Source organism: Cygnus atratus, chromosome 7 (assembly GCF_013377495.2).
Source record: "Cygnus atratus isolate AKBS03 ecotype Queensland, Australia chromosome 7, CAtr_DNAZoo_HiC_assembly, whole genome shotgun sequence".
Taxonomy (NCBI): Eukaryota; Metazoa; Chordata; class Aves; order Anseriformes; family Anatidae; genus Cygnus; species Cygnus atratus.
In genome coordinates this window covers 25,574,838-25,602,588 of record NC_066368.1, presented here as the reverse complement: position 1 = coordinate 25,602,588, position 27,751 = coordinate 25,574,838, and the positions used below count along the sequence as shown (strand labels likewise).

General features: G+C 39.2%; 1 protein-coding gene and 1 non-coding gene across 6 annotated transcripts; both read left to right on the top strand.

Annotated features, from left to right (window-relative positions):
• Positions 1–121: 121 nt before the first annotated feature.
• On the top strand, positions 122–27,751 carry CCAR1 (cell division cycle and apoptosis regulator 1). Of its 5 annotated transcripts, none has more exons than XM_035545767.2 (26): positions 122–198; positions 375–498; positions 6,824–6,996; positions 7,571–7,615; positions 8,277–8,303; positions 9,279–9,472; positions 9,986–10,100; positions 10,180–10,372; positions 11,559–11,691; positions 12,011–12,172; positions 12,626–12,851; positions 14,098–14,211; positions 15,084–15,250; positions 15,944–16,154; positions 16,959–17,042; positions 17,686–17,871; positions 19,549–19,740; positions 20,320–20,553; positions 20,913–21,024; positions 21,293–21,334; positions 22,719–22,801; positions 23,916–24,062; positions 24,442–24,562; positions 25,193–25,378; positions 25,744–25,949; positions 26,959–27,751. In XM_035545767.2, the coding sequence occupies exons 2-26, from the start codon at positions 426–428 to the stop codon at positions 27,016–27,018; spliced, it is 3,486 nt and encodes a 1,161-aa protein (XP_035401660.1). In that variant the 5' UTR covers positions 122–198; positions 375–425; the 3' UTR covers positions 27,019–27,751. The 5 variants fall into 5 exon arrangements, with proteins under 5 accessions (XP_035401660.1, XP_035401652.1, XP_035401664.1 ...); XM_035545759.2 differs by having other exon boundaries at positions 8,271–8,303; XM_035545771.2 differs by lacking the exon at positions 8,277–8,303.
• LOC118247871 (small nucleolar RNA SNORD98) lies at positions 14,868–14,932 on the top strand. Its single transcript, XR_004778602.1, has one exon. It is a non-coding gene; the product is annotated as a small nucleolar RNA SNORD98 (small nucleolar RNA).

Here is a 27,751-nt window from a genome sequence, read left to right as displayed (position 1 = left end):
CGCGGCGAGCCGTCCGCGCGCCCAATCCCCCGCCCCCCTCCCCCCCACACCCAGCCCCGCGCGTGCGCGCTGCTCAGCCGGGCGGGCGCGGGCCGTGACGGCAGCAGCGCGCGCCGGCGGTGGGGCCGGGGGGCGCGTGCGCAGTGGGGGCGGGCGGGAGGCGGCGAGGGCCGGGCGTGATGGCGGCGGGGCGGGCAGGTACCGGCGGGGGGAGCGGGGAGCCCCGGGGTGGGGGGAGAGGAAGAGGAGGGGGAGGAGGAAGAGGGGACGGGGGGGAGGAAGGGGGCTCGGCGGCCCCGGGGGGCTTTTGTGGCGCTCTGTGGGGCGGCCCGGCGGCGTGCGCGCCCCCGGCTGCAGCCCGTTTGCCCCGGCAGGTCGCAGGAGGTAGGCGGTGCCCGTGCCCGTGCCGTGCCGTGCCGGCCGCCATGGCGCAGTTCGGCGGACAGAAGAACCCCCCGTGGGCGACGCAGTTCACGGCCACGGCGGTGTCGCAGCCAGGTCAGTGCCGCCGGCCCGGTCCGGCCCGGCCCCCCCGCGGGGCCCCCTCACGGCGCGGGGGGCGGCGGCGAGCGGCGTGCCCAGGTACCGGCCCCTGGGTGCGCGCAGCCAGCCGTATGCAGCGGCACGGAGCATAGAACCGTGGCCTTAAGGGCTGCCCCGCGTCCGTCGCCAGGGCAGCCCCAGTCAGTGCTGGCAGAATAACTTGCCTTGGTTCACACACAGCACGCACTCGTACGGCGAGGCGCTTCTGAAATGTACTGCTTGCCTGGGGAGGGGTACGTGTGCGCGTACACACCTTTGTAACACTAACTTAGAACTTAGAGATCCCTGTGACTAAAGGCATCGCCCTGCTGCTGACAGAGGGTGCCTCTCCACGTACCTGAAAACTCTTACTTGGCTGCAGTTTCGTGATTTTAAAAATCTAGCCGGCTGCGTTTTATTGTTTTGCATTGTTTTATAGCATTGGAGGTTTAGAGCCAGAAATGTGAGGCTTGCTGTGTGCTGAATTTTAGTGCTTTCTTTTCCAGTCGTGGCCTGCCTTTTTCTCCTTTTGTGTGCAGAATGTTGCCTAAATGTTGTAGGGTGTCTGAAGTGGAATGGCTTCAAAAAAACCAAAAAAGCTGCAGTGCTTTGAGGAGTTAAGATAGAGTTGCCTGGGTTTTGCGCAGTTGTCCTCCAAATCTTTCTCTAGTTTGATAGAGAGTTGCTGTCACATGTCTTTTGTCAGAGGTTTTACTTTCTGTGCACCTAGCAGGAGTTGGGAACGCCTGCCATGCTTCGGAGGTGCATATCTGGGCAAACAAACAGACATCTTTCTCCTGACTCGGGTTTTCCTTCCCTAACTTACTTCATCTCCTGTTTGTCCTTTGGGCACGGATCCAGTCTGAGGGCATATGCCCAGGGACCTGCCTCCTCCCCACCCGCGGCATTTCCCAAAACTCAGCCCTGATGTGCCTTTGCCTTCTCTTCAACCACATTCACTCCCAGGTTACCTCCCCACAGCTCTCTGCCTAAACCATTGCTGTACCACCGTGCGGTTTTCCCCGTTTCTCTGAGTAGCTCACGCTTCCCTCATCCTAGCGGTACCATTCTCCTTCTGTAAGAAGTTGCTAAACAGCGGGTGAGGATGGCAGAGACCAACTTTGCTTGGTTCTGCTGCCTGACTTGGTGGCAGCATGGGGTAGCCACGGGATGGATGGCAGCCCCTGGGCTGGGGGCACTCTCATCGGGCTGGCACACCACAAGTTGTGGCACACGAGTGGTCTGTGGACTGGAGCAGGCCCCCGTGTGGGGGGAAGGCTGCAAAAAACTTGCTGAAGGGGAGGAGCTGGCAGCCATCTTAGACCTCACTGAGCAAGGACCAGAAGGGAGCCCTGGAAGAGAGGGTGGATGGGGTGGGGGCGCTAGAAGCACGCCCCAAAGTCAGACTCCTGGTTCTATTCCTCCAGCTCTGCCTTTGGTTAGCCTACTTCTCAGCCTCCTTAAATTAAGCCAAGTGCAAAACTTAATTGGGATAGGACTAGTTGGCATCAGTAGAGAGATGTTTCACCTACTCAATGAGGACAGTGTCTCCAGGGATTCTTAGCTGCTCATCTATTCTGGCACCTGACATGAATATAAGAGCTGTTAAAGACAGCACTTTTGCCTTCTTCCTGCAGTATTTACACCATTTTTTCCTGTTCCTAGTGTCCATCTTCCCGCTGCAGTATCTTCTCTCCAGTATCACTTGAAAGTATTTAGCTTCTTACATCCTTCTCTGCAGCCTCTGTCAGGCCCTGGGATTCTGCCGCCCAGCTCCTGTCGTAGTACCCCCATACACACTTGGTTCCCTGCTTTCTTTATCGGTGAGCTGGCTTACACTAGGGAGCACAGGAAACCTCTTTGGAAAACATGTGGTGTGCTGAGAGCTGAAGAACTTGAGTTCTAGCTGAGCAGTCCTCCCTCACGCAGCTTTCACCAGGAAGGTATGACTGTCCTGCCGGGTTGCTTGCCAGACGGGGAGAGAAGCTGTCGGTGTTGAGGCATGCTGACCGCGTAGGACTTCTCACCTGTGGCTGAGCTCGAGAAGTTGTGCAGACTGTAAATTTACCTTTGTATATCTCAGTGTTCGTAAACAGATTAAAAAATATACCAAATTGTGATATATTTTCGGAGGATTGACAAAAGATGTTAAATATATTTATGCATGCCAGCTGTTTTATCTCTTCCTTCTCCAAAGCATCAAGGTGCTTATGTATGGGGGAAAGATCTTGATTTTCATAGCACAAGCAACGTGTTATGTAGCTTTTTCCTAAACTGTAGTCAAAAGTGGTGACTGTTATGTTAAAGCCCCATTTGATCACTGCAGAAAGATAATTTCAGGATTTTTTTTAATCATATTGCTGACTTAAATGCTGTCTTGGCCATTCCTGGTGAAGTCACTGTATGAGTTAAGATTTTTTAATTAAGGTGCCTTACTCTAAGGTAGTTGTAGAGTTACGTGCCATGTAATGAAGGGTTCCTGGGATTGTTTTGGGGCTGCTTGCTAATTACTGTCTGTGCCTCTGGTAGTAGAAGAGAAACAGGTAATTCCAGGTTCCAGCAAATACCTGTGTATGAAGAGAGACTCCTACTTGCATTATAGCAAAACTGTTTCTGTAGTCCTTGTCTCACGGTTTTGTGCATCGCATGGCTGAAAAAAGAATGAGGTCCCTGTTACACTGGTTAAGCATAGTTCGAGTATAAATTATACCTACTGCAGAAATTTGAGCGTTAGAACATTAAAAAAAAATAAAATTCCTAGATAGCACGGACTGCTTCTTTAAGTGCACTTTATCCTTTTGGCTTGGCTTGATGATGTGCAGATTCCTCAAATGCCTGCGCAGGGAAATACCTTCCTGTCCTCTCAGCACGTGTTGTGTTCGTAGCACAGTGCTTAGCGTGTGCCCTCTTCAAGACTGAGATTTCTGCTTGCAGTGTGAAACCTGTTTTCATGGAGCTGTAGTTAAGGGGAAGTCCTAGCTGTGCTGTGCTGCGTTATGGCTGATGAGCGCTGTCTTCTTTGCCATATCCAGACCTAATTGCATTACAGTGGAGAACAGTGCAGCTGATGAAAACAAAAGTCCCTCCAGCTCAGCTATGCTCTTATTGTTGCTGGTGGCCCCTAGGAGATGACTGAGAAATGTGTAAAAGGAAGACAAGCCTGCAGTGCATCTGGAAGCCACTAAGAAATAGCAGCTGATGCACAGTTTGCTGGCTTGCTCTAAATAGATGTCTTGTGGTGAATACATTGAGACTAGTTTCTATTGTGTGCCAGTTGAGTGTTGTTTTTTTTTTTGGAGCAGGTTGTATGGAGTTTATATTACAAGTGTGTTAAGCTTGAAGAAAAAAACTAAGTCAATTTCTGTGAATTTTGAGAGGCATCCAAAGTCCTGGATACGCTACTCCTTTATTGTAATACGTAAATATGTATTAATCACCTCTGGAATTCAGAAGCAGCAAGAGGAACTGTTAAATATTATCCTTTTTTTATTATTTGTCTGCTGCAACAGAAATTTCTGTGACCTAGAAGGATGCTTGAGCTGCAGCCTAGGACTCCAGCCTATATCTGAGCCCTTTCAGACTGACGTGCGGTATTTGGTGCAAGTTGTTTAGGCCCCCTTTGAAGGGGGGTATCTCCATCATTGTACTTACTGCGTGGTAAATCCTAAGAAGCTATTGTTGCTATAGATGTGTGCTGCCAGTAATAATAATAATAACAACAACTGGCAGTCAGGTGTCAGCTCCCCACTCGGTAAGCTTTTGGCTCTGTGACTGTGCTCTCCCCTCACCCCGTGGTAGTTGTTTTGTTTTGTTTTGTTTTGTTTTGTTTTTTTGTTTTCTAGTAGTAATACAACCACAATTCCCTATTTGATCCATTTGATCAGAGCCTGCTTGAACAAGGTGAGTACATAGGGGTGAAAGGCAGTCAGATTAAACTCCTGGAATACTTCATAGCAAATTAGTAGATGCATCTTTGCGAAACTTGCTACTATATATGTTGGTCTGTAAGGGAATCTCAGCAGTCTTCTCTTCTTGCCCATTGTTAGTAAGCTGATCCACAGTCTTGTAGGTGACACGGTACCTAGTTGATACTGAGTGCTCATAAAGTGGTAGTAGTGGTAGAAAAAATGTTTTTTTCTTAGTGGAGAAAATGGGATAAGAGCCTTAGGGTGGGCTGGCAATTGCATAAAGGGAGGATTATTGGTTATGCTGGAAGGGGAAATTGTCAGGATAGAAACCAAAGAGGAGAGTAACCCAAGATCTGGTTTTGGGAGCAAGCATGTTAGTATTTTTGTGGATATTCTGGTACAAAAAGTAGGAGAGGGCTCATGAAACTTGCTTGATGACACTGCTTGCCAATTTCATCCCTCTGTGCTGGTGTAGAATAGAACATGAGGCTGAATGACAGCAACTAGCGTAGTCAAACAGATTCAAAGGTAATAGCATTAAGTGAACTTGTGGAATTCGCTAATAGGAATTTCTGTTCAGCATCAAGAGCTAAGAGGAAAGACTAATGCATTTGTTATTTGCCTCGAATCAGCCAGCAAAGTAATGCAGCCAGGAAAAGTGAAAGCTGTCCCAGGATACAGCAGCAAAGCATTTAGATTAGATTTCAAGTTCTGTGTGAGGCGTGTTATGTAAGGCACTGTTGAGGTTCCAGGTGAGTGTGCTGCTGGATGGTCAGAAATTCATCTTCAGATTGGAACTGGTGGTGGGAGAAGCAGTGGGCGAGAGGATCAAGGCGATGGAGGGCCTGTCACAGGAGAAGTTGGCTTCTAAAACAAAGTGAATGCTGGAATTTTCCAGGGGAAAAAGTCTCACGTAACACTAGAAATATTGTAATACTGCTGTACTGTAGAATGCTTGATTTCACTATTAAAATAGTATGACTTCCTGGAATACGACAGGATTTGACCCAGATCATAGCAATGGTTGTTATTTTCACCGTTGCTTACGGAGTTCTTGCAGGTTTCATTCCAAACTGTAAGATGATCAGTGCCATCAACTTGTTTAGTTCTAAAGATCTTTACCCTGCTGCAAAGAGCAGTGTGGTGGAGGGGATTACCTCATTCAGAACGTGTTGGTTACAGCTTGTGTATTTTATGGTGATGTTCGCTGAGAACAAAGCTATCTTACTGCATCCATGGGTCAGGGGTGGCAGCTTTGTTTAGGATCAGGAAGAATAGTGTGGAGCACAAACTCCACAGGAAGATTATAGTAAATCTGTTCTTAATTCATTGTGTGTCTTTAATAACTTTGGAAAAGAAAGGAACCCTGTTCAACTTGAGTGTTCTTCAGTTCTGAAGGTGGCTGGCTGGCCTGTTTTTGCTGGCAACATGCTTCTGCGCCAAGTTTCTTTTTAGTTTCATTTGAACATGTGAAGTAGACTGATAGCCTGATGAAGTGATATTTGATCGTGCAGCTGCAAATAACTTACTTGAAAGCCCCCTGCCAAAGATGGAGCAGGTTTCCAGATAGGTTTGCAGTTCTTTACTGAGACTTACGTTGTGCAGTGTTTTCTGTCCCTCAGAGTTCCTTAAGTAAGGCTTAATCATTCTTTGTTCAGAAGTACCGCATGCGTAAGAGTCAAACCATGTGGATAGCTGGTGCCCATGATATGCTTAGTCTTCTGCAGTGAATTGAAAGGTGATATGACAATAAAATACATTATTTTTTCTTTCCAGACAGTCTGGACTTGTGCAGCATAAAGCCTTCCTAGTAAGAGCTGGAGACAGCTTGACTTGGTCCCTTTATATGTGCAGACTAATTAAACTCCCTGTTGTTACGAGGCTGTTCCTCCTTTACCAGCACCCACATCTACAAAACCCAGCTCACTCCGGGACAAAGACAGTACTGAGTGAAACTAAGCCATGTGCCTTTCCAGAGCAGCACGCATTCCATAGGCCTCAGTTTCATAGCTGCTGCTAGAGTGAAGGCTGCTCAGAGTGAAATAATTGATTTACAGAACAGAGCAGGGATCTTCATCAGGCTCATCCAAAACCTGAAATATGCACGCTGCATCTTTTCTTGAATGTATGTGTTGGGAGACAGGGAAGGCAGTTACTGGAGCTCTAAAGTCCTGTGCAACTTGAGAGAAGGAAATATGTCTCTGTCTCTGCTGTGGTGTACTATTTCTAAAATTGGAAAAGAAGCTAGTGAGGTGGGATCCTTTATCTTGAATTTTTTAATTGGATTTATCTACTTCAGGAGTGAAGCATCACGTACTGCATCCCAGATAACTGGGAGAAAGTTCCTCTGTTTAAAGCTGCTCTTTGTGCTTACGTGTGTGTTCTTGTTTCAGCTGCTCTTGGCGTGCAGCAGCCGTCGCTGCTTGGAGCCTCTCCTACAATATACACCCAGCAGACGGCCCTGGCAGCAGCAGGCCTCACTACCCAGACCCCGACCAACTATCAGCTGACTCAGACAGCTGCCTTACAGCAGCAAGCTGCAGCTGCAGCAGCTGCATTACAGCAGGTAACGAAAAGGAGCGTTTGCTCTTGTCTGTAGGAACTTTCAAAATATAAAACAGTGGCCCTGTAAAGCAAAAGTGTCTAAGAGAAAAGCAAGTGGGCAATACTCACTGTTGTTTTATAAACCTGTTTAAAAAAACAGTGGGATTGTAGGCCTACAGCTCTCATTAGCTGTATTAATCAGTGAAGGTGTGGGAATTATGGTTATGGAGTTGCTATGGAAAGCCTTTGGGGGAAAAAGGAGTTTTGCTGCACCTAAGGTGACTGTCTCAAGTTCCAAGTATCTCCAGTCACCATATGTAACGTGATAGCATTTGCATGATTTCATGCTGTGCTCTAGATACTGTATGTGTCAGGCATAACAAAATCTGTTCTAGCTAGGAAGAGTGCTTCAGAGTCCAGTCTAAAGAGGAATATTTGGTGTAAAAGTAGTACATATTGATACTATTTGTTATGTTTTGTATTGTTAAATGTGGATACTTTTTATCTAAAACATGCTTAGCAGCTAACTTGTATTTAGTGTTTTGGGGGCAATAATGCTTTCTGTTTATGAGATATTTTGCTTTTATCTGTTTCAGCAATATTCACAACCTCAGCAGACTCTCTATAGTGTACAGCAACAGGTTTGTCTGATTCTTAATGCATACATCACAATTTTTAAAAATACTGTTGGTTATGTGCCTTGTAGAATTTGTCTACAAAATCATCGTTACATGGGAAGTTGTTAAACTAATATTTTTTTGTAGTGAAAGAGAGCTTGAAGTTTACAAACTTGGAGAGATGTATCCAGAATGGAAGCCTGTCTACCTTCATGCAAAAAAGAAATCAAAAATCTATATGCTATTCCATGTGTACACAATTCCTTCTAAACTTTGCTCTAATCAGGGCCGTGTATTTTAACTGCTGGAAAGATGCTGTCCAAAAAAAGTTCCCTTTTACATATTTTATGGTCTTTGAATTTACAGGATTTTGAGAAAGGACATGGAAATTAGAGGCATAAGCTTCTCCAGCTGCCAAAACTTTTTTTTGATATTCCTAGTAACTTCTAGTTGCAAGAAAACAGCATTTCTGCTTACTGAATAAATCTAGATTACACAATCTTAAAATTAAACAAATGAGCACAACTTTATAGATATGCAAACCACTGAAATGACCAAACCCCAAAGGACTATTAACTGACTCACATTAAACAAAAAAACTCTTACTTGTAAAGAGGAGGTAAAATTGTACAATTTCCTTAACCATATAAAATTAATTTATAACTTTATTTATTTTAAGTTGCAGCAACCTCAGCAGACCATTTTAACGCAGGTTAGTTTGGTTTTATTGTTTGGTCTTCATCCCCAAACACAGATAATGCAAGAGGGCAAATTTGTGACTTCTTGAGCTTTTTAATCTGTAAAAAGAACTAATATGAATGGACGATTTATTGGTACAGGTTTATTTTATCCAGATGTTAAAATATGCTTAGCCTTGGTTTCAAAAACTGAATGACAACCACTTTTCCTTAATCTTGAAGGAAATGTGTGTTGAGCACTTTTTTTTGGTTTGAACTTCAAGTGTTCAGTTGTTTTGCAGTAAGTAACAAGAAAAATCTCCTTTAAAAAGGAATTTAACTTTCTGCTAACACTACTGCAATACGGATATGTAGAGGTTTAAAAAGAATCTCGCTGAGCTTGACAAGCTTAAAACACGAAACCATTCAACACACTGCAAGCTGCTCTCGTACTGTTCACTTACAAAAACATGCTTTGAAAAGAATTGAGGTAAAAATAGCTGACTTAATTTCACTATTTTACTGTGTAAAGCTTGTATTTTGCCTCCTTATTCTGATTTAATAAGAAGGCAAGCACATGAACTGGAGTTAGAGAAGGGTTCTTGTTAGCCTCAACCCTTACTAACTCATTTAACAGTACAGTTGGGATACAAATGGAGAAATCTCTAAGCTTTTTCCTAGTAGAGTTGGGAATTTATCTCCTCTTCAGCCCACTGTATCAGTTATCTGTAAACAATAAGGAAGTCTTAATTTTTTTCTAGAAAATGTGCATATGTGGGGAAAAAGGGCCTTTTTTAAAAAAAGAAAAGTATAAAAAAAGCCAATCTTCATTCAAAATAGCAAAGAAAGATCATCTTTAAAAAAAACAAACTCCCACATTCTGAAAATCTCCATTCAGAATAATTGCTTTAGAGACATTATCAACTCCTCTCTACACGGGTAAAAGATCTGTTCCTTGCAGGCATGTCGGCTGGTTATAAGATTTATAGTTTGTTTTATTTTGCTTACAGCCAGCTGTTGCGCTACCTACCAGTCTTAGCCTATCTACTCCTCAACCAGCAGCCCAGATAACAGTTTCTTATCCAGCACCCCGCTCAAGTCAGCAGCAAACGCAGCCACAAAAGCAGCGTGTCTTCACTGGGGTAGTTACTAAACTACATGATACCTTTGGTTTTGTGGATGAAGATGTCTTTTTTCAACTTAGGTAAGGTGTAAATAGTTGTCTGCAGATGTGTTCTGTGATTCCCTCCCTAGAGAAAAGGTTTAGATTGCTGCATTATAATTCTGTGACTCCACTGGTAGTCCCTGCAGTTACATGTTCTCTGTCAACACTGAAAATCAGATGGTGATTAAGTTAGTAGATGTGAGTTCCTTCTGTGGAATTTTGAATTTTCTTATTGCAAAACCCAAAGTTAAGAGATGTGGAAGGTAGTAAGCTCCTTGTAATATGAAATTGCAGAATTTATGGGTGATTAAATGCATGTATTTTGCTATCTGCCTATCTTACCTCAATATCGTTCAAGGAACTTCTGTGTTAGGGCCAAAGACAGGTATTAAATTTCTTTGCATTCCAAACCGAAGGTAGATGCTCTTCCTATGAGCTTTTTTTAGTGAATTTTGTTTACTTTTCCACAACTTTAAACATAGCTTGCAAATGTAAAAATAGCTTCTGTAGCTAAATAAAGCTCTCTCAATGCATTTTTTGTAATGTTTGCAGTGCTGTTAAAGGAAAAACACCTCAGGTGGGTGACAGAGTTTTGGTAGAAGCTACTTACAATCCTAATATGCCATTCAAATGGAACGCACAGAGGATCCAGACGCTTCCAAATCAGGTATATGGAGTTTACCCGGTCTTGCTTGTACTGACTACTTCTGTTCTAAGCTCGTTCACAACTCCTTTTCTGCTATTAGAACCAGACACAGGCTCAGCCGTTGCTCAAGACACCGCCAGCAGTTCTTCAGCCTATTGCGCAGCAGACAGCGTTTGGTGTTCAGGCCCAGCCGCAGCCACAGTCCTTGTTGCAAGCACAGATATCGGCAGCTTCAATCACACCTTTGCTTCAGACACAGCCTCAGCCATTGCTGCAGCAGCCGCAGCAGAAAGGTGCTCCTTCAGTGTACTAAGTCCTTTTTGTGCCTAGTCTGACTGAATTAACAGGTGAGGTAATGAGGAAAGGATCCTGTAGAAGGGCAGGGTCATTATTTTTCAGTTTTAGTGTGCATCTTTTCTGCAGATATATGCAAGGCCCGTTGCCTGCACTAGCTCAAGAATCACCTGGTTAGTGATGTTCCTGTGGACTCTTGTCATTCCTATTAGGATTTCATAATCTGGAAGTAAATTCAACGTAGTTTTTATTTGGATGCTTTTACAGACAATTTGCAGAGCTGAAAGAAATAATTGCAGTGTAGCTCTTCATAATTTGGAATGTTCAACAAAATTAGGTTTTCATAGTGGTGTTCTTAAAACCGTTATTTCTGTATTTGTTTTTGTTTTATTTAGTCAGCCAAGTCGACATTTGCAAGAATAAATATTGGTGAATGTAACAAATCTGAAACAAAGGCTGTTGTCGTGTCAACTGAACTTTGGGTGGCTGACAAATCAGTGATAGACTTGATAACAATAAGACGCAGTTAAGACATTGTCTTCTCACCCACAATAAAAGCAAGGGAAGAAGATCACCTAAGCAGAACTGTTTTGGATAAATGCTTATTACAATCTAATTTAGTCCTAGGTGTTCATCAGTCTTTGGCAATGTTTGCCGTATTTACAAACAGTCATTTAAGTGTGTGCTGTCTTGAGACAGCAAAAATATGTTTTGGGGAATTAGTGCAGCAGGATAATAAGAGTAATTTTTACAAGAAGCTAATTATTTTACCTATGAATAGAATCAAGAAGAAATTTTACATTTTATTTCTATGAGCATGTAGCATATATATATATATATATATATATATATATATATATATCTTAAAACCTTTACTTTTCCAAAAGAGGGTTTTGTTGTTTACTAAGGTAACTTCTATGTGCTTAGATTTGGGTCATCTTCCATGTGAAAAAGATGTTTTCAGACCAATTTCAGTTTTTAAAATCATTGAGTCTCAGTTTGTATCAGTGAAGAAGAGCGTAGGTCTCTTGTTTCTTGGGGAGGACATTAATAATAGACTTACTGACTCAAATTATTTTAGAAAATGTACACAAGGGAAACAGCTGTAAAGCAGCAGTGTTTTTGGTGACTGAGAGTAGGCAATTGCTCCCTGTTATGTGTTGATGCCGTATGTTTTTGTTTCAGGTGGTTTGTTACAGCCTCCTGTTCGTCTAGTCTCACAGCCTCAACCAGCTCGAAGACTAGACCCCCCATCCAGATTTTCTGGGAGGAATGACAGAGGAGGAGACCCTATGCCGAATCGAAAAGATGACAGGAGGTATGCTGTTGAGAACAGGTCTTTGTAGAATGCTTTGATTATAATCTAGTCTAACAGAGCTGAGCTTCTTGCACCGGACTGAGTCAGTGATACGCACAAGTGTTTTTACCATTAGATGTCAGTGAAAAGTTCTTTTTTGTCTGAAATGAAAGAATTGCATTATCTGTCTCTCCTGTAAAGAATACTGAAACAAACGGTGAGGAATTTCTCCTTTCTGTTCTGTGAGCCATCTCTGAAAAGTCTAGCTTCTGTTGTACTAGAAAGCTTTGTGTTAGCAGCATGCAAAAATATTTATATCTTGTCTGCATATTTTTTTAAGTCGTGAAAGAGAACGAGAGAGACGTAGGTCTCGGGAAAGATCACCCCAGAGAAAACGCTCCAGAGAGAGATCACCTCGACGAGAGAGGGAGAGGTCACCTCGAAGACCACGACGTGTTGTTCCTCGTTACACAGTTCAGTTTTCCAAGTTTTCATTGGACTGGTATGTTTATAGAACCAAATTTTTACTTAAAGATCTCACTTTAATAGCAGGCACGAACTACTGTGAGCAGTGTTAGCACACGTGTTTAGTGAATGTTAAATGATGATCATAACTTTAAAGGAAGTTCAACTATGTAATGGCTGAGAACCTTGTATATGAAACTTTCTAGGCTCTGTTGGTTTTGTGTGCTACTGCAAAATGTGTTTATAACCCTGTTTAATAAATATTCCCTAATTTGTAGACACCTTAATTAGAAGAATGTTTAGTAGTTACGTGTTTGTAATCCTTAATATGTGACCTTTTAAATATATTACTCTGAATTCATACACACGTGTACACACACGTACACTGTTAAATATACAGTAGATGTTTCCAATGAATGTACCTCTTAATGATGTGCTTTTTTTAATTGTTTTTATTGCTGCATCTTTCAAATAATGTTGTTTATTTCAGTCGTAGCTGTGATATGATGGAGCTGAGGAGGCGTTACCAGAACTTGTATATCCCAAGTGATTTCTTTGATGCTCAGTTTACATGGGTGGATGCTTTCCCTATGTCTAGACCATTTCAGCTGGGAAACTACTGTAATTTCTACGTAATGCATAGAGAAGTAGATCCTATAGATAAAAACGCTGCTGTCCTTGATCCACCTGATGCTGACCATCTGTACAGTGCAAAGGTTTGTATAGTTTCCAGTATTACAACTCTTCATTAGATTTCTTTGCCAATAGAGTAAAAGGTTGAGTGTAACTGAACTGATTTTTTTTTTGCAATGATCTGAGCAAAATACAGTATTTTAATCCTTTGTGTAAAGAGCAGGTAGGTAGAGCTTGGTAGAATCATGATGGAAATTCAGTTTTTCCTGTTACTAGAGCTGTCCTATGTCTTGTTTTTACTGAGATTTATTTTCCATTCTCTGCACCCAGGAAAGAAAGACATCTCCCGCAGGATCTCTGAATGTATTTCTTAGGCAATTCACTCTGAACTGTTACTGGAGTCTTGTTTTCCTTTATGGATCCTTTCTGGGCAGTTGGTGCTTTTCCACTTAGTGATGTTTTCTTTCTTACTCCTTTCAGATTCATTTCAATCTTTACCATTTGATGGAAAGTAGATTGAGCAGGATTATAGGAATCTCAAAAAATGTTGCACAAGGGGCCATAATGACATGTAAAGGACCTTAGGGTCAAAAAGAATCTTCCTAAAACCCTTCTGTGTGTTAGCTCTCCCATTAAAATGGGTTCTAGAAGTGTTTAATGTTAAAGATAAATTTAGAAACAAAACTGCCCTTAACCCTTGTATTTTTGGAAGAGTTACTTTACTGTCTATAAAAAGTCTGAAGCCTTGGCTCAAGTATCAGATGTACTGTTTTTTTTTTCATTCTACTGATGCAGAGCAAGAACTCTGTTTCAGAAAGTTGATCTTTAAAATATATTCAGTACCTTAAGAAATAGCATCCAGTTTCATAATATTAAGCTGTTTAGATTATAAAGTGAGCTTGTTAGATTTGGCAGGGCCAATGGGATGCTAAGAAAATGCAGATGAGTGTCGGCCGGCTCTCTTGTGATTGTGACAAAATGGAAGAAGTCAGTTACGGGAACCAGAAATGTACTCAGTGTGCTTCTTGGCTATTTGGTACATAGCGGTAACATGCAAAGCAGAGTAGCAATTCTGCATGTTGCTTTTATATGCTTTCAGTTGGTTTGTCTTTTTGTAAGATCGCACATTGCATGCATATCAAATGGTGAGGGAGTGAAAGAACTCCTTGGCAGACACTTTAAGCCTCAGTTCTGCAATTTCCTTTTAGCTTATTCTGATTTTTTGTGACATTAAGAGAAGTATTGGTATGTATGTGTTTGCAAGTTGTGGTCATTGTTTACCAGTTATACTGGGAGGCCTTCACAAGACTCATCTCATTTACACACCAGGTGATGTTGATGGCTAGTCCTAGCATGGAGGATCTCTACCACAAGTCGTGTGCTCTGGCTGAAGATCCCCAAGAACTTCGTGATGGATTTCAGCATCCTGCTAGACTTGTAAAGGTAAATATGCTTCACTGCCAGATACTCTTGGCAATGAAGGTTGGTTATAGAGCTTTAAAATATTTGTTGGTAAGGGAAGAGTTTGAAGGCAGCTAAGCGATGGCTTCAGTTTTACTCTTCAGAGATCTAGTTTTTCACTTCTTCAATTTAATGGAGCTTTATCTTCATTGCTTTCATATTTACTGCTTTCTTCCGCTTACTCAAACTATAGATATTTGGAGAAACCTATTTATTTAATTAACTGTTAGTCTCATTTTTACAAGCACTTAAAACTTTTTAAGGGTTCAGCTGTGATGAGAATACAAATGAAGCAACAGTTAAGTAACTATTGTATTGAAATTTAACAGTTGTTACGTTGAACAACCTGTAAGTGCTGTGGTGTTTCAAGACAACACATTTGTTCTTTTTCAATTAAACTCCATCATCTTAAAGCCAGTGGGAGTGCGTGAATTTATAGATATAATGCTCTTGTGGTCTCATCTTTTGTAGCTGTCCTTTGTCACTTTTAAGCAGGAACATCTACAAAGTTGTTGATTGGAATTAAGATGCCATTTAAAATAGTATGTGTTTATCTTCTGTGTTAGAAGGCTTTTAATTGCGAAGGAACAAGCCTCTACCAATAAAGAAACTTGATGGAAAGTCTTGCAAACAAGAATGAGTGATGATGTTTTAAACCTATTCCATTTCTGAAATACTCTGTGGAAAAAAAATAACTGAACTCTTTCTTGACTGACTTTCATTTTCAGATTTCAAAATAACATGACAATTTGCTCACGGATTTCAGTGTGTGTGCTATGAAATATTCTTTACGCTTTGGGAAGATGACTTTTTGCCCCTAGCAGGGGAACATTCAGAAGACTCTTTTTGTCTAGTTTTTAGTGGGTATGAAAGGCAAAGATGAAGCTATGGCTATTGGAGGACACTGGTCCCCATCACTGGATGGACCTGATCCAGAAAAGGACCCTTCCGTGCTGATAAAGACGGCTATTCGTTGTTGCAAGGCTCTTACAGGGATTGACTTAAGTGTGTGCACACAATGGTAAGTACTGTACTGCAACGTAAAGTACGCCATAGAAGTACTTTTCTATTATGAAAAATTAAGAAGAGAAACATCTTTTTCTTTGTCAGTGCTGTTGGTAGCACAGGTAAACTACTCAAAGGATGTTCTGTTTTCGTAGTAAGCTCGATTGGTGCCAACTGTGCTGAATAATGCATTAAGGACTAATTAAAGATTCTGGACTTATTTTGGTGTTATGCTGTAATTTTTAATGAATGTGTGTTGAATATATTTCTCATTTCGTGCATAGCTGGAGAAGATCGTCAAGAGAACTTCATTTCATTGTTCTTTCGTTATAAATTAGCTGTTGGTTATATAGCCATATTTTCTCTTGATGAGTTTTTGTCCTGTATTAACATTTAGAGCAATTTTACTAGCATCAGAAAAGTCTATTGTAAGCTAAATTTAAAGTGCTTCAGTGCCTCCTAGTTGCGCATTAAACCTTTGTGCGCTAAGTAATGTAAAATGGGATTTTGGTAGTCTTTTTCCTTTGCAATTGTGATATGTTTTTACAAATGTGCCGAAAGAGAAAATATGGCTTCCATAATTTTTTTCTTTAGATAAACTTCAAGGTCTTGCAGCAAAATTTCTTTACTTGATGTGCTACAAGTGATCTAGGCTCTTTAAAATGTATTGTAGAATTTTTTTTCCAACATGCTTCTTCCCTTGCGACAGGTACCGTTTTGCAGAGATTCGCTACCATCGCCCTGAGGAGACCCACAAGGGGCGTACAGTTCCAGCTCATGTGGAGACAGTGGTTTTATTTTTCCCGGATGTTTGGCATTGCCTTCCCACCCGCTCAGAGTGGGAAACCCTCTCCCGAGGATACAAGCAGCAGCTGGTCGAGAAGCTTCAGGGTGAACGCAAGGAGGCTGATGGAGAACAGGCACTGAACGCTAATCCCTTTTTCTATTTCTGCTTCTCACAGGCACAGGAACACAGGCACAAAATGCACATCACATACTACACAACATACATACATAGGAGGAACATAACTGGTAACAATGACTGGTAAACCAGCTTTCAGCAGTGTAGTGAATGTTGTTTTTTATTTTTATTTCAGCTAGTTTACTAACTTTAAATGCGTATGCCGATATCACAAATGGAATAAAATTGTGCTTATGATGCGCAGAAAATTTTTTACCGTAGAAATAGTTGCTGGAATCTGGGACCAGTTGTTGAGTGAGATGCAGTTTATGAATAGCTGTCTTTAAACATTTTGCCATTTTCTAAAATTTCTAAATTCTCTCTTGTGGCCAGTTCTAATTGCGATATTTGAAATTGAACGAACACTAGTCTGAAACATCTGAATTTCAGGCCATGTGGCTGATCAACATCTTGGAATAAGGGAAAGTCTAACTGAACAAAGAGTAACTTGGGGGATTTAAAATCCGGGGGAAGATCTCACACTGTGTGGTTAATGGAGACCAGCAGTGTCTTTGTAACCCCGATATTCTTTGTGGTGTTGCTTTTCACCCTTTTGTGTTCCACAGATCTGGCTTGTATTGGCTGAGTGGCACTGATCATTTAAAAAGTGGTAGAATGTGTGTGTGAACTTGTCTAAACAATAACTTTAGGAGAAGACTGTCTGAAACAGTTGTGACCTTGCACAGATCAGCAACAGAATTTTAAAAATGACTAAAATGCTTTCAAGCTTTCTGAATGATAATTTTTAAATTTCATTTGTCAGGATGAAGAGGAAAAGGATGATGGAGAAGCTAAAGAGATCTCTACGCCTACACACTGGTCTAAACTGGATCCCAAAACAATGAAGGTAACTACATTTTTAAACTTGTTTCCATCATACGTTTTCTTTTTTAAAGCAGGACCTGAAATACAGCTGTCTTTCCCTTAACTGAGGGGAAAAAATAGTAGTGTTTTATATTCCTTGTTGATTTTGTAGATATTATGTATGACATCACAGTATGAAAATGTGACTTATGATTTTAATAGATGAATAGAGATAATTAAAACTATTGTGAACTTTTGAACTTTGTACAATTAAAGTGTATCACATATGATACTGTTTAACTGGAAAATGAAAGTTCTGCGGTAATCTGGTCATATCTACTTATATTAAAAATGTGGGGTCTAAAATACTTTAATGTTAGTTTAAAAAGGCAATAATAGTACAAAAAACGTAATAAAAAGTTTCCACAAAAGAAATAATAGCCTTATACTGCCAAATCTTTTCCCTGCATCTATGAAGTCCCTCAAAAAAAGAGTTCTTTGGGGAGAACATGACTTTAAATGTAGTGTATTTTATACTAGTAAATACTAGGGTAATACAGTACAGCTTCAAAAAATGCAGTTGAGTTTTCAGTGATCTTTCTTTAATTTTTACTTCACCTTTTCTGCTAATCATATGTTTTGCAGTGTTGCTGGTTGATATAACTTACAGAGCTTTTACTTACCAGGTAAATGACCTTCGCAAAGAATTAGAAAGTCGAACCCTTAGCTCTAAAGGACTGAAATCTCAGTTGATAGCTCGACTGACAAAGCAGCTGAAAGTAGAGGAACAAAAAGAAGAGCAAAAGGAGCTAGAGAAGTCTGAGAAAGAAGAGGAAGAGGAGGAGGATAGGAAATCTGAAGACGACAAAGAGGTTAGGTTTTGGACATGCTTGGTTTAAGTCTTATTAAATGTACATAAATACATAAATTATTATATGTATATTTATTTAAACAAAATTTTATAAGTTTAAAAAGTACAGGATGGTGCCTTGCTGAGATTTTGTAGTTCTCAGATGACTACTGGGAACTCCTGCTGTAACTTGAACTACTGAATTGGAATGAAATCTTGGCAAGCTTGAATTCCTGTATCAGCAAAGTCAGCTGAAATGTGCAACTCTGTTAAGGGTATTTGAATTAATGTTGGACCTTAAGTGTAAGGAAAAAAAAAGCCAACCTCCCCAGCAAAAATATGCTCATTTGTGAACAGGTGAGCGCATTTAACAAGATCTTAACTTGTTAAACTTATATGAAAAGTAGCTGCTTAGTTGTGTTGGCTTTTATTGACGTGCAAGCCTTAAGGGATTTGTGTCGCAATGTTTATTTTGATCTGTAAATGTTTTGGTATCTCAAACGGTCTAATTTCTGCACATGGCTAATGTTTTGCTTGGATTTGTGTTTTTTTCTGTATAATGAAATCTTACTTTTCACATTTGGATAAAATTCTTATGCATGGAGGTTTCCCAGTTTTGCAGTTGATAGTTTCAGTACTATTTAAGTCTGGTCTGATATTTCATGAGGGTGAACAAGATCTGTGCAAAAACACCACAGCCCAACAACAGAAAAGGGGCATAAATGTAACAAAACATTCTCTCCATACTTGCTTTTAAACCTGCCTTTTTGTGTATTCCTACCTGCAAACCAGTATGGGATAATTTTGAAGTTTTAGTTTTGTCTGTGTAAACATTTTGTTTATTGGTGCAGCAGAGGCCGTGTGCCTGCTAATTATTTCAGCTGCTGCCTTCTCACATAGCTTGGAGGAAGAAAACTGTCTTGGAGTTCCTTGCCAAATCTATCTTTTAAGATTAGGAGCAGGCAGGTTTGATCGTGTTCGCTTTTCAGAAAGCGTAATCTCTGCTGTGACTTTGATATTCATAAGAATTTAATATTCCTGTCTTGGCAATTAATAAGCTGCTTAGTATTTTACCTTTTTTTTTTTAACACCACCACTCCCCCTTTTTTTTAAATCTGTATCAGTTGTATCTATAGATTGCATTTCTTCTAACCAAAATTTCTGGGTGAGTAGTTACCTGCCAGTTGTTGAAGCAGTATTGGATATCTTTGGGATGATGATGGTAGAAACCTTGACTGTTCCTATGTAAGAGATAAACTACAGTAGGACTTCCCCGTACAGCTCTAAAAACACCCAGACAAACAAAATTTGTGTCCAGAGCATTGACTCCTTTACTAGCTTGTATACCATTTCTTGAAGTGAACTAGTTGGATTCCTTCCAATGTTAAGTAAACGTGCTGCAGTTAGCACCATGAAATTGTTGGAAGATGCTCGTTGCTGTGTAGTTAAACACTGTATGCCCTGCTTTGTGTTGCTCAGGTTTCCAGTCTTCACTCTTACATGAGTGTTGGCAATGGATGCATTATGCATTCTGTAAATTCTGGTCTAATTTCTGTAATCTTCATTGCATTATGCAGCCTTAGGCTTTTCTTCACTTCCTACAAAGCAGTGAGTCCTAAAAACTAACTTACAGGCTGAAACTCTTGAATATCTTGAAACTTTGGAATACGCTGCATGTTGTTTTGTTTTGCCTATTTAGGAAGAGGAAAGAAAACGTCAAGAAGAAATGGAACGTCAACGGCGGGAGAGACGATACATCTTGCCTGATGAACCAGCCATCATTGTGCATCCTAACTGGGCAGCAAAGAGTGGGAAGTTTGACTGTAGCATTATGTCGCTTAGCGTTCTTCTGGACTATAGATTAGAGGATAATAAAGAACATTCCTTTGAGGTAATTTAGCTGTGCTGTCATGTTAAAGCTACTTTTTAGTGAGCTTTCTGCATTGAAACATTGCGTTGAAGAAAAAGCTCATGCCTAGCAAGTGAATAGAAATGTTTATAGTTAGTAAAGTTAGTCATTCTTGTTTCTTTTTAATTCTATGCTAACTGCAGTATTCTTAAATTCTGCAAGTTATGATAGCATGACACAAGAAAACTTAATGTAAAATGGGTTAATTTCTTTGTGCAATATCTAGAAAAAGTAGTCCAGTATTTGGTACAGGGTTTTCAAAAACAATGTAGTCACTGTGTGATATCTAGAAGAAATGCGTATATTTTCAGCTGCATTTATAACTTACACAGCTAGTGCAGGTCCTAAACCACTGTAGTACAGGAAAGAAGAATGTATAAAGTTCTTTAAAGTTTACAAATTCAAAACAAATGGTAAGAAGTCTAACACTGCCTAAAACTAACATGGTGAAAGCTCGGTAAGATAACACCTGATGGCTTCTTCTAGTCATAAGCGTACAAATTCTTAATATGCATTTTGAAACTCATTTTCAGTTCTCTTTTTGTTCTTCTTTATGTGCAGGTTTCATTGTTTGCAGAACTCTTCAATGAAATGCTTCAGAGGGATTTTGGTGTCAGAATTTACAAAGCACTGGTTTCTCTCCCAGAGAGGGAGGACAAAAAAGACAAAAAAGGCAAAAAAGATGAACGAAAAGAGAAAAAGGAAGAAAAAGAGGAAGAAAATGATGAACCAAAACCTAAGAGGAGAAAATCTGGAGACGATAAAGATAAAAAAGAAGATAGAGACGAAAAGAAGGTCTGCAGCTAACTTATATATCAGCTAGTGTTTCTATCATAATCAGTCATGTAAAAATTTGACTGGTGTATTTGAGTATTATATTAAAAAAAAAAAAAAAAAAACCTTCCCCAATTCATCTTTATCACTTAGATTTGTGTGTGTGCGTGTGTGTTTTTATGTGACTAAATATCATAGTGGCATCCCTGCCCATGGCAGGCGGGTGGAACTAGATGATCTTTAAGGTCACTTCCAACCCTGACCATTCTGTGATCCTATGAAATGTAAGCATACTGAAATTTTGAGTGAGTGCTAGTGTGATGTTTTTACTTTCCTGTTTTTTTAGTTCTGAATGGACTAATTTTTAGGAATTTTTACAGAGGGAAGATAAAAGGAAAGATGATTGTAAAGATGAAGAAGAGACAGAAGATGACAATAACCAAGAAGAATATGATCCAATGGAGGCAGAAGATGCTGAAGATGAAGATGAAGGTATCTTGAATTAGGAATTTTGTGGCTTCCAGATAAACTTTTTTATTGCCACTGCATATACCAGCTTCTTTCAAGCTGGAAGAGGCACTGGAACTAGAAAATCTAAAATTGCATTATTACACTAATTTTATTTCAGTAATTCTGACCAGATCTACTTAAAATGTAAGTGTCTTTCTGCTAGGTGTTTTATTAACATAATCTATATATAAACTGTAGCTGCGGTACTCAAAGTAAGGCATGCGTATAGAAGTGGTTTTATTTTTTTCAGAATGCAGACCACTCGCAACTCCCATTGAAGTCAGTAGGAGATGTGAGTATTCGGCACCTCTGAAAAACCAAGCCACTTTTAAGTGCCTAACTTTTCCTATTCATCAGTTCTAAAATGTCATCCTGTTTTTGTTAGACTGCAATGCAGTATGGGATTCTTTACGTGATGCTCTAAGGAGTTGATTTCTGTTTGGGTGGAGTTCTGTTTGCCTGAGTAAGTGGGGAAAGGGACTATTAACTTTCCTGTCTGCTAGGAGCAGCAGTAGTCTTTCCTGGCTCAGAGATTCAGGAAGGTGTAAGGCAGCTGGACACTTTTTGGTTTGTACTTTTGTGGAGTTTTGTCCTCTTAGGTAGAGTTTTTGCTAGAGATGTAGTTCTGAACTTGCAGTCCCAGCACTTTCTAAGAAGTGTTTTCAGTTGTCAGAGTACTGCACCAGCCTTAAAAAACTTGGTGCTAATCTCTTATTTCCAAAATGACCCTTAATTGCTCATAACCTGACCCTGGAGAGTGTGCCCTGGACTTCTCTGTTCTGTAAAGTGCTTCTGCTTCCCTTGTGCCATTCCCAGTCAGGGTTGGTGAGAACAATCTAACGTACCATGGAGGTACAGGAGAAACCTCGTGGTTCTCAGAAATGTGTTGGCAAAATTAGATAAATGTTGTGATACGTAGTTTTTTTTTCAAAGCTTTCCTCACAAGAAAGGTGAGCGGTTTCTTAAAGCTGAATTTGGCACATGATTCTGTGACCAAAAACTTGTACATAAGGTACAGAGCTGCATGCCATATGTCCCTGCAGTTGTCACGTTCCTCTTTCTCTTTTTTATCTTTAGTTTTACTGTACTGTCTACCTTTAAAGAAAAAAAAGTGCAGTTTGTGCTTCATATCTAACAAGTGATATGAACCATAACTTTGATCTAAAGTAGAGGATCATATACACCACTAATATCTCACTCACACATGAGTATAAACACTGGGTTTTAATTATACAGTTGGTACAGTTTTTATAATGTATTGTAAAATACTTGAGAGCAAACAGTACTGCTTTTGGTAGGAATACCCATAGCTGAATGCAGACTCTGCCAAGCCTAATTAGCAAGAATTGTGGTAATTTCTGACACACAACTTAAATAGATGTTGTTGGCGCAACTTATTTTGGCCTAGTTAGTGTTTCTTTCAGGTCTTCCATCCTGTGTGTGAGGTAAATAAGAATTTACAGGATAAAATTGACAAAGGTCTTATGTTAAAAACAGATCAGAGAAACAACAAATTTAACAGGACTCATATAATTGTCATTTGTTCTTTCTTTTTGAGGGAAATATTTTCAGGTGTTAGGGGGCTTATGTGAACTTCTTAATGAACATGTATATTTGAGATAATGTTTATCAAATCATTTGTTGTGGGTGTGTTAAATTTTGTTTGTGTCTTATAGACCGGGATGAAGAGGAAATGAACAAACGGGAGGACAGAAGAGAGGGAAATAGGCATTGCAAAGAGAGGTCGTCTAAAGATAAAGTAATTAATACCTTTCTTAAGAACTACATAGAGCCTTGTTAGAGATGTCTTTATGAAAGCTTACCTTTGTTTTCACTGTAAGACCTATTTGCACTCCTTGTTTCCTTCAGCACTTCTAGAGTGAAACATTATGCATATATAAAAGGGAACATGTGTCAGCTTTGGGTTAGGTGCATACAAGCTACTGTTATTTTCATTTTAAAGATTGCTGAGTGAAATCTCTTGGAAAAACTTTCTTATACCAATCTGATACTGATTTGTCTGAAAAGTCCGAAGACTAATGCTGTATGCAGACCTAAGAGCCGGATGATTATTTTATCTATGGCTTTCAGCTGCTGCATTCATAAACAACAAAAACAGAAGCTTAGCTTGATTAAAAAACTGGCTTTTAAATTGTAAAGCCTGGAATCATTATGTAAATTTTTTACATTTCCCTGCAGGAAAATGGATGCCATCGTTAGCTGTGTTTCTACATCTCCCTGCAGGAAAATGGATGCTTTATATGTCATGAGGCCAATAGCTAGCCTTCATAGTTCAGATTAAGGAACAGCATAAGTTAGATTTGTTGTGCTTGAATTTTCTTTATAAATGCTAGGATAAAACAAGTGTCTGATTCTCTCTTTTTTTTTTTTTTCTTCAAGGAATATTAGGAGAGGTAGGAACAGAAATAATGGAAAACACTGCAGAACTGCTTTAGCTGTGAGAGCTGGATGCTCATTCATTATATGTTTATGGGGATTTTGTTTTGAAAACAGCTGTTCAATAAAATATTTGAGGAAAGAAGGGATTTTTCCTATTACACTTGTTTATTTAGTTTATTTTTCAAACTTTTGGACATTAGCTTGAACAAAAAGAAACTATGTCTACCAGGTGTTACTGTGCATTGTGCTGCAAATCTTCTACATAATTGAAAGATTATTTGTCCTAAATAGCTTGCTAATGTTATATCTGAGTTCGATAGGTAAATGCTAGCTGTATTAGTGGCTTTACTGAAAGTGATGATAAAATGAACAGAAGAAAACATTGGTTAACTGAAAAGTTTACTTTTTTTTTGTAGAGGAAGAGAAGGTGGTATTTTTAGCTTCCTAATGACCCCATAATTAATTTTCTGTAGGAGAAGGACAAAACACAAATGGTAACTGTTAATAGGGACCTTCTGATGGCCTTCGTTTATTTCGATCAAAGTCATTGTGGATACCTTCTGGAGAAGGACATGGAGGAGATACTGTACACTCTTGGACTACACCTATCACGTGCTCAGGTTTTGTATTTATTCATTATTACAGGAATGCTATAGAGGGGAGAAATGTAGTTCAGCTTCTAAAGGCTACTGCTTATATACTTTATCCCTGGTTTTTATGTAGCCATTTTGTATTTACAAGGAAATACTAATTTGATAATTTGTAAGCTGTTTTGGAATGAAAAAGTAAAAATGTGTGGCTTTTTAACATGCCCATACTGCACATGTAGCTTTTGTCTCAAGTTTATTTCTTCTTTTTTTATTTTAATCCCCAGTATGTTAAAAACCAAAAGTCTATGCAAGTTCTTTTAGTAAGTTTTTAAAGTTAAAACATTCTTGTTTAGGTAGTATAATTTCTGTGTTTAAGTAATACCATACTTTGTCCATGGTTGCGTTTTAGGTCAAGAAGCTCCTTAATAAAGTAGTACTTAGAGAATCCTGCTTTTACAGAAGACTAACAGATACTTCTAAAGATGAGGAAAACCAAGAAGAATCGGAAGAACTACAGGAAGATATGTTAGGTAGTATTTTTTGTATAGCACAAACTGCACAGAAACAGTTCTCTGGAATGATATGAGAGCCCTGAGATGTTTGCTTTCTCACAGTAACAAGTTCAGATCTGCAGAGAACCTGCCAATTTTGAAAAGTAAATCTTGGACAGTTCATAACTTTCAATATTTCTGGCTTCCAGACCTTGTTGCTTTTACAGGATGAATCTTAGTATCTTGGAACTGGAAGGAGGAGGTTAATGTTAACACTTCTTGTTCACAGCAGCTCTGCAGTCGGGAGTATCAGTGCTGTAGGTAGTAGAACGGAGTGTGATTTTTTTGAATACAAATGACTGCGGAAAAGAATAATAAAGGAATGTCATGAAACAGCATGAGCTTTTGGGGGGGACTGTGATTGGGGTAAGGAGGGAGAAGAGAATTGAGGAATAGACAAACCAAACTGAATCTAAACTTTATTTTTTTCCTTACATATGAAGAGGCCATATTATGATCATAATTCTGTCATGTTAAAGGTGTGGCTTTTGAATTAGTATGAGGTGTTGCTTTTAAACTAATGTAGGAAGCTTTTAACATTAGTCACTGGAACTGTAGGCAACTGAAAATGTTAATGATTATTTATTAATACTACTTAATCTAATTTAGGAAACAGATTACTGTTGCCATCACCTACAATAAAGCAAGAATCAAAAGCTATAGAAGAGAACGTTGGCCTTATTGTATACAATGGCGCTATGGTGGATGTTGGGAGCCTCTTACAGAAGCTGGAGAAGAGTGAAAGAGTGCGGGCAGAGATAGAACAAAAGCTTCAGTTACTAGAAGAAAAAACAGGTGTGACATTGCTTTGAAGGTGGTATTTACGTGGATGCAAGATGCTAAGACTTTTTTAATAGATAAACTAATTTGTGATCTAGATTGCTTAGCTGGTTGCATGCTATAAACTTAATTTTCTACTTCCCATACCCTTTGAACCTGCACACCAACAGTAGTTGAAATACCATTGTCACCATGCTGAAATCCTGACTTCTCATTCAACTCGAATATAAGACTCTCAAATGTAGTTAGAGTATTACCAAATGGTAATGCAATGCAGTCTTTAATGTTCTTTCAAAATTAATAGTTAGGTGTTGGAATGCAATGGAATATTAGGATGCAAAGTACAAGGTGTTAGAAGTGACTGACTTTTTTTCTTTAAGATGAGGATGAGAAGACCATACTGCATCTGGAGAATTCTAACAAAAGTCTGTCTACGGAGCTCAAAGAAGTCAAAAAAGACCTTGGTCAACTGCAAGAGAACTTGAAGATCTCAGATGATAAAAATTTGCAATTTGAGGGTCAGCTGAATAAGACAATCAAAAATTTAGCTACTGTTATGGATGAAATACAGAGTGTTCTTAAACAGGTTAGATGTTTATTTTGTAATGCTTTCCTGTCCTGATCTTGTCCATCCCCATTTGTCCAAATACACTATTCTGTTTGATCAGTTATTAATTTTTCTAAGCAGAATATAGTTATTTCAATTTATCAGGAGTATTCTAGTAAAATGAGTTTTAAGCAACCTGCCTAGTGCTCCAGAGCATCCCCATCCCTGTATGGAAAGATACTTGCATGTTCCCTGGGAATGCTGGGGGAATCCTGAGTAGATGAAGGTTATGAAGGCTACTCAGTGGCAAACTGGTACTATCAGGGTGCCTTGCTGCTTCTTCTGTCTACATGTATTTTGAAAGGGCGATATAACATCTACAAAAGCTCAAGCACACGTACAAAGAAGTATGCCAAATGTTTGTGACCTTTTCTCTTGTGTGATGCAAGTGATAAATTGCTGTAGCTTATTAAGCTGGCAATAACTTGCAGCAATCTAGCTGCCATCCATATCATTAAACAGTTCTGCATTTATTTCACTGTGTGTTGTAGACCTGCTAATCCCTGGGAGCTGGGTAATTCTGTTTCCACACTTAAATAGCCATAGTTAAATATCCTTGTTCATTCTGTCTAGTACTTTAGAACTGAAAATAGAACTGAAAATGTCTCCTGTGCCCAGTGCTTTCAGACATCTTTGACCAATATCAGTATTTTATGTTAGAGCTGTTACATGTTACCATAATTTAATGGATTTTGCAGAAACTGTTTTCATTTGCTTTTTAAAAAGGAAAAAAAAAAGCCTAGACTATAAAGTGAGGCTTCTGGGGATGGTTTTGTGCTTCTATTTACAATTGTTTGTCACATTTAATTTCTACTCCATCAGTTTTTCAGGAAGATGTTGGGATTGGTTTAACTAAACTGAGTAAGACACTAGTTCCTATGGTATTAAAAATTAAAGCTAAGCAGTATTTTTGTCTTGCAGTACTTTATAGTTCACATGAGAAATAAAATTTCCAGCACTCAAGTCTTCTCCCTCTTTTTCTTTAAAGGATATTGTGAAAAGTGAAGATAGAGATCAGAAATCCAAAGAAAATGGAGCGAACGTATGATAAAACTGCTGCTGTTTAGAAGAACGGTGTTACATAATGTAATATAAATCATGATACCAGAATGTATGGGAAGTGATGCATGTTTGATTTTAGTAGTATAAATATCTTAGTTCCAAAAGATGTATAAAGTTTTATGAATGTGAATGTCTGCTTCTGAAGATTGCTTGTAATTCTTAGCATTCAATTTGAGACACTCCTCGAGTGAAAATAATTTTGCGTTGCAAAATGTTTTAGGATGAACTTTGTTACAGTTTTAACCCTAATAAAGTTCATCAACATAATGAACAGTAGCAAGTATTTAATTACCAAATGTTTTTCATTAAAGTCTAGTGAAATCAAAATTTTCATTATTTATAGAATTGCCATTTTTAGGTTTTTATTTTTATTTCTGTCTAATTAGTCTTTTTAAATTCAAATATAAATCACAAAATAGCATGCTGCTTAATTTTGCAAGTAAAGATTTTTTTAAAAGCTTCTCGGATTTTTTTTTTACTTGTCACAACTTTCTTTTCCCTTCCAACTGTAATTTTCCAAAAGCTGCTTGTAATAAAGCTTCCTGAGATACAGTAGTTCAGAGTTGCATATGAGTTAAGAAAGCAATAGAAACCTACCACAATACTGGTAGAGTTGTGAGATTTATATGAAAATATATGGGCCTGTTTTAAATGTATGTCATTTGTGTTTCCTTAATTGTTCTTATCTTTGGATTAATATATATGCTCCTTTTTAACAA

Excerpts from the sequence above, each read along its gene's own strand:
- CCAR1 (XM_035545759.2), top strand. The coding sequence starts at position 426 with ATGGCGCAGTTCGGCGGACAGAAGAACCCCCCGTGGGCGACGCAGTTC. Across the intron at positions 16,155-16,958 it reads AGGAGGCTGATGGAGAACAG|GATGAAGAGGAAAAGGATGA; the intron begins GCACTGAACGCT and ends TTCATTTGTCAG. Across the intron at positions 24,063-24,441 it reads TACACCTATCACGTGCTCAG|GTCAAGAAGCTCCTTAATAA; the intron begins GTTTTGTATTTA and ends GTTGCGTTTTAG.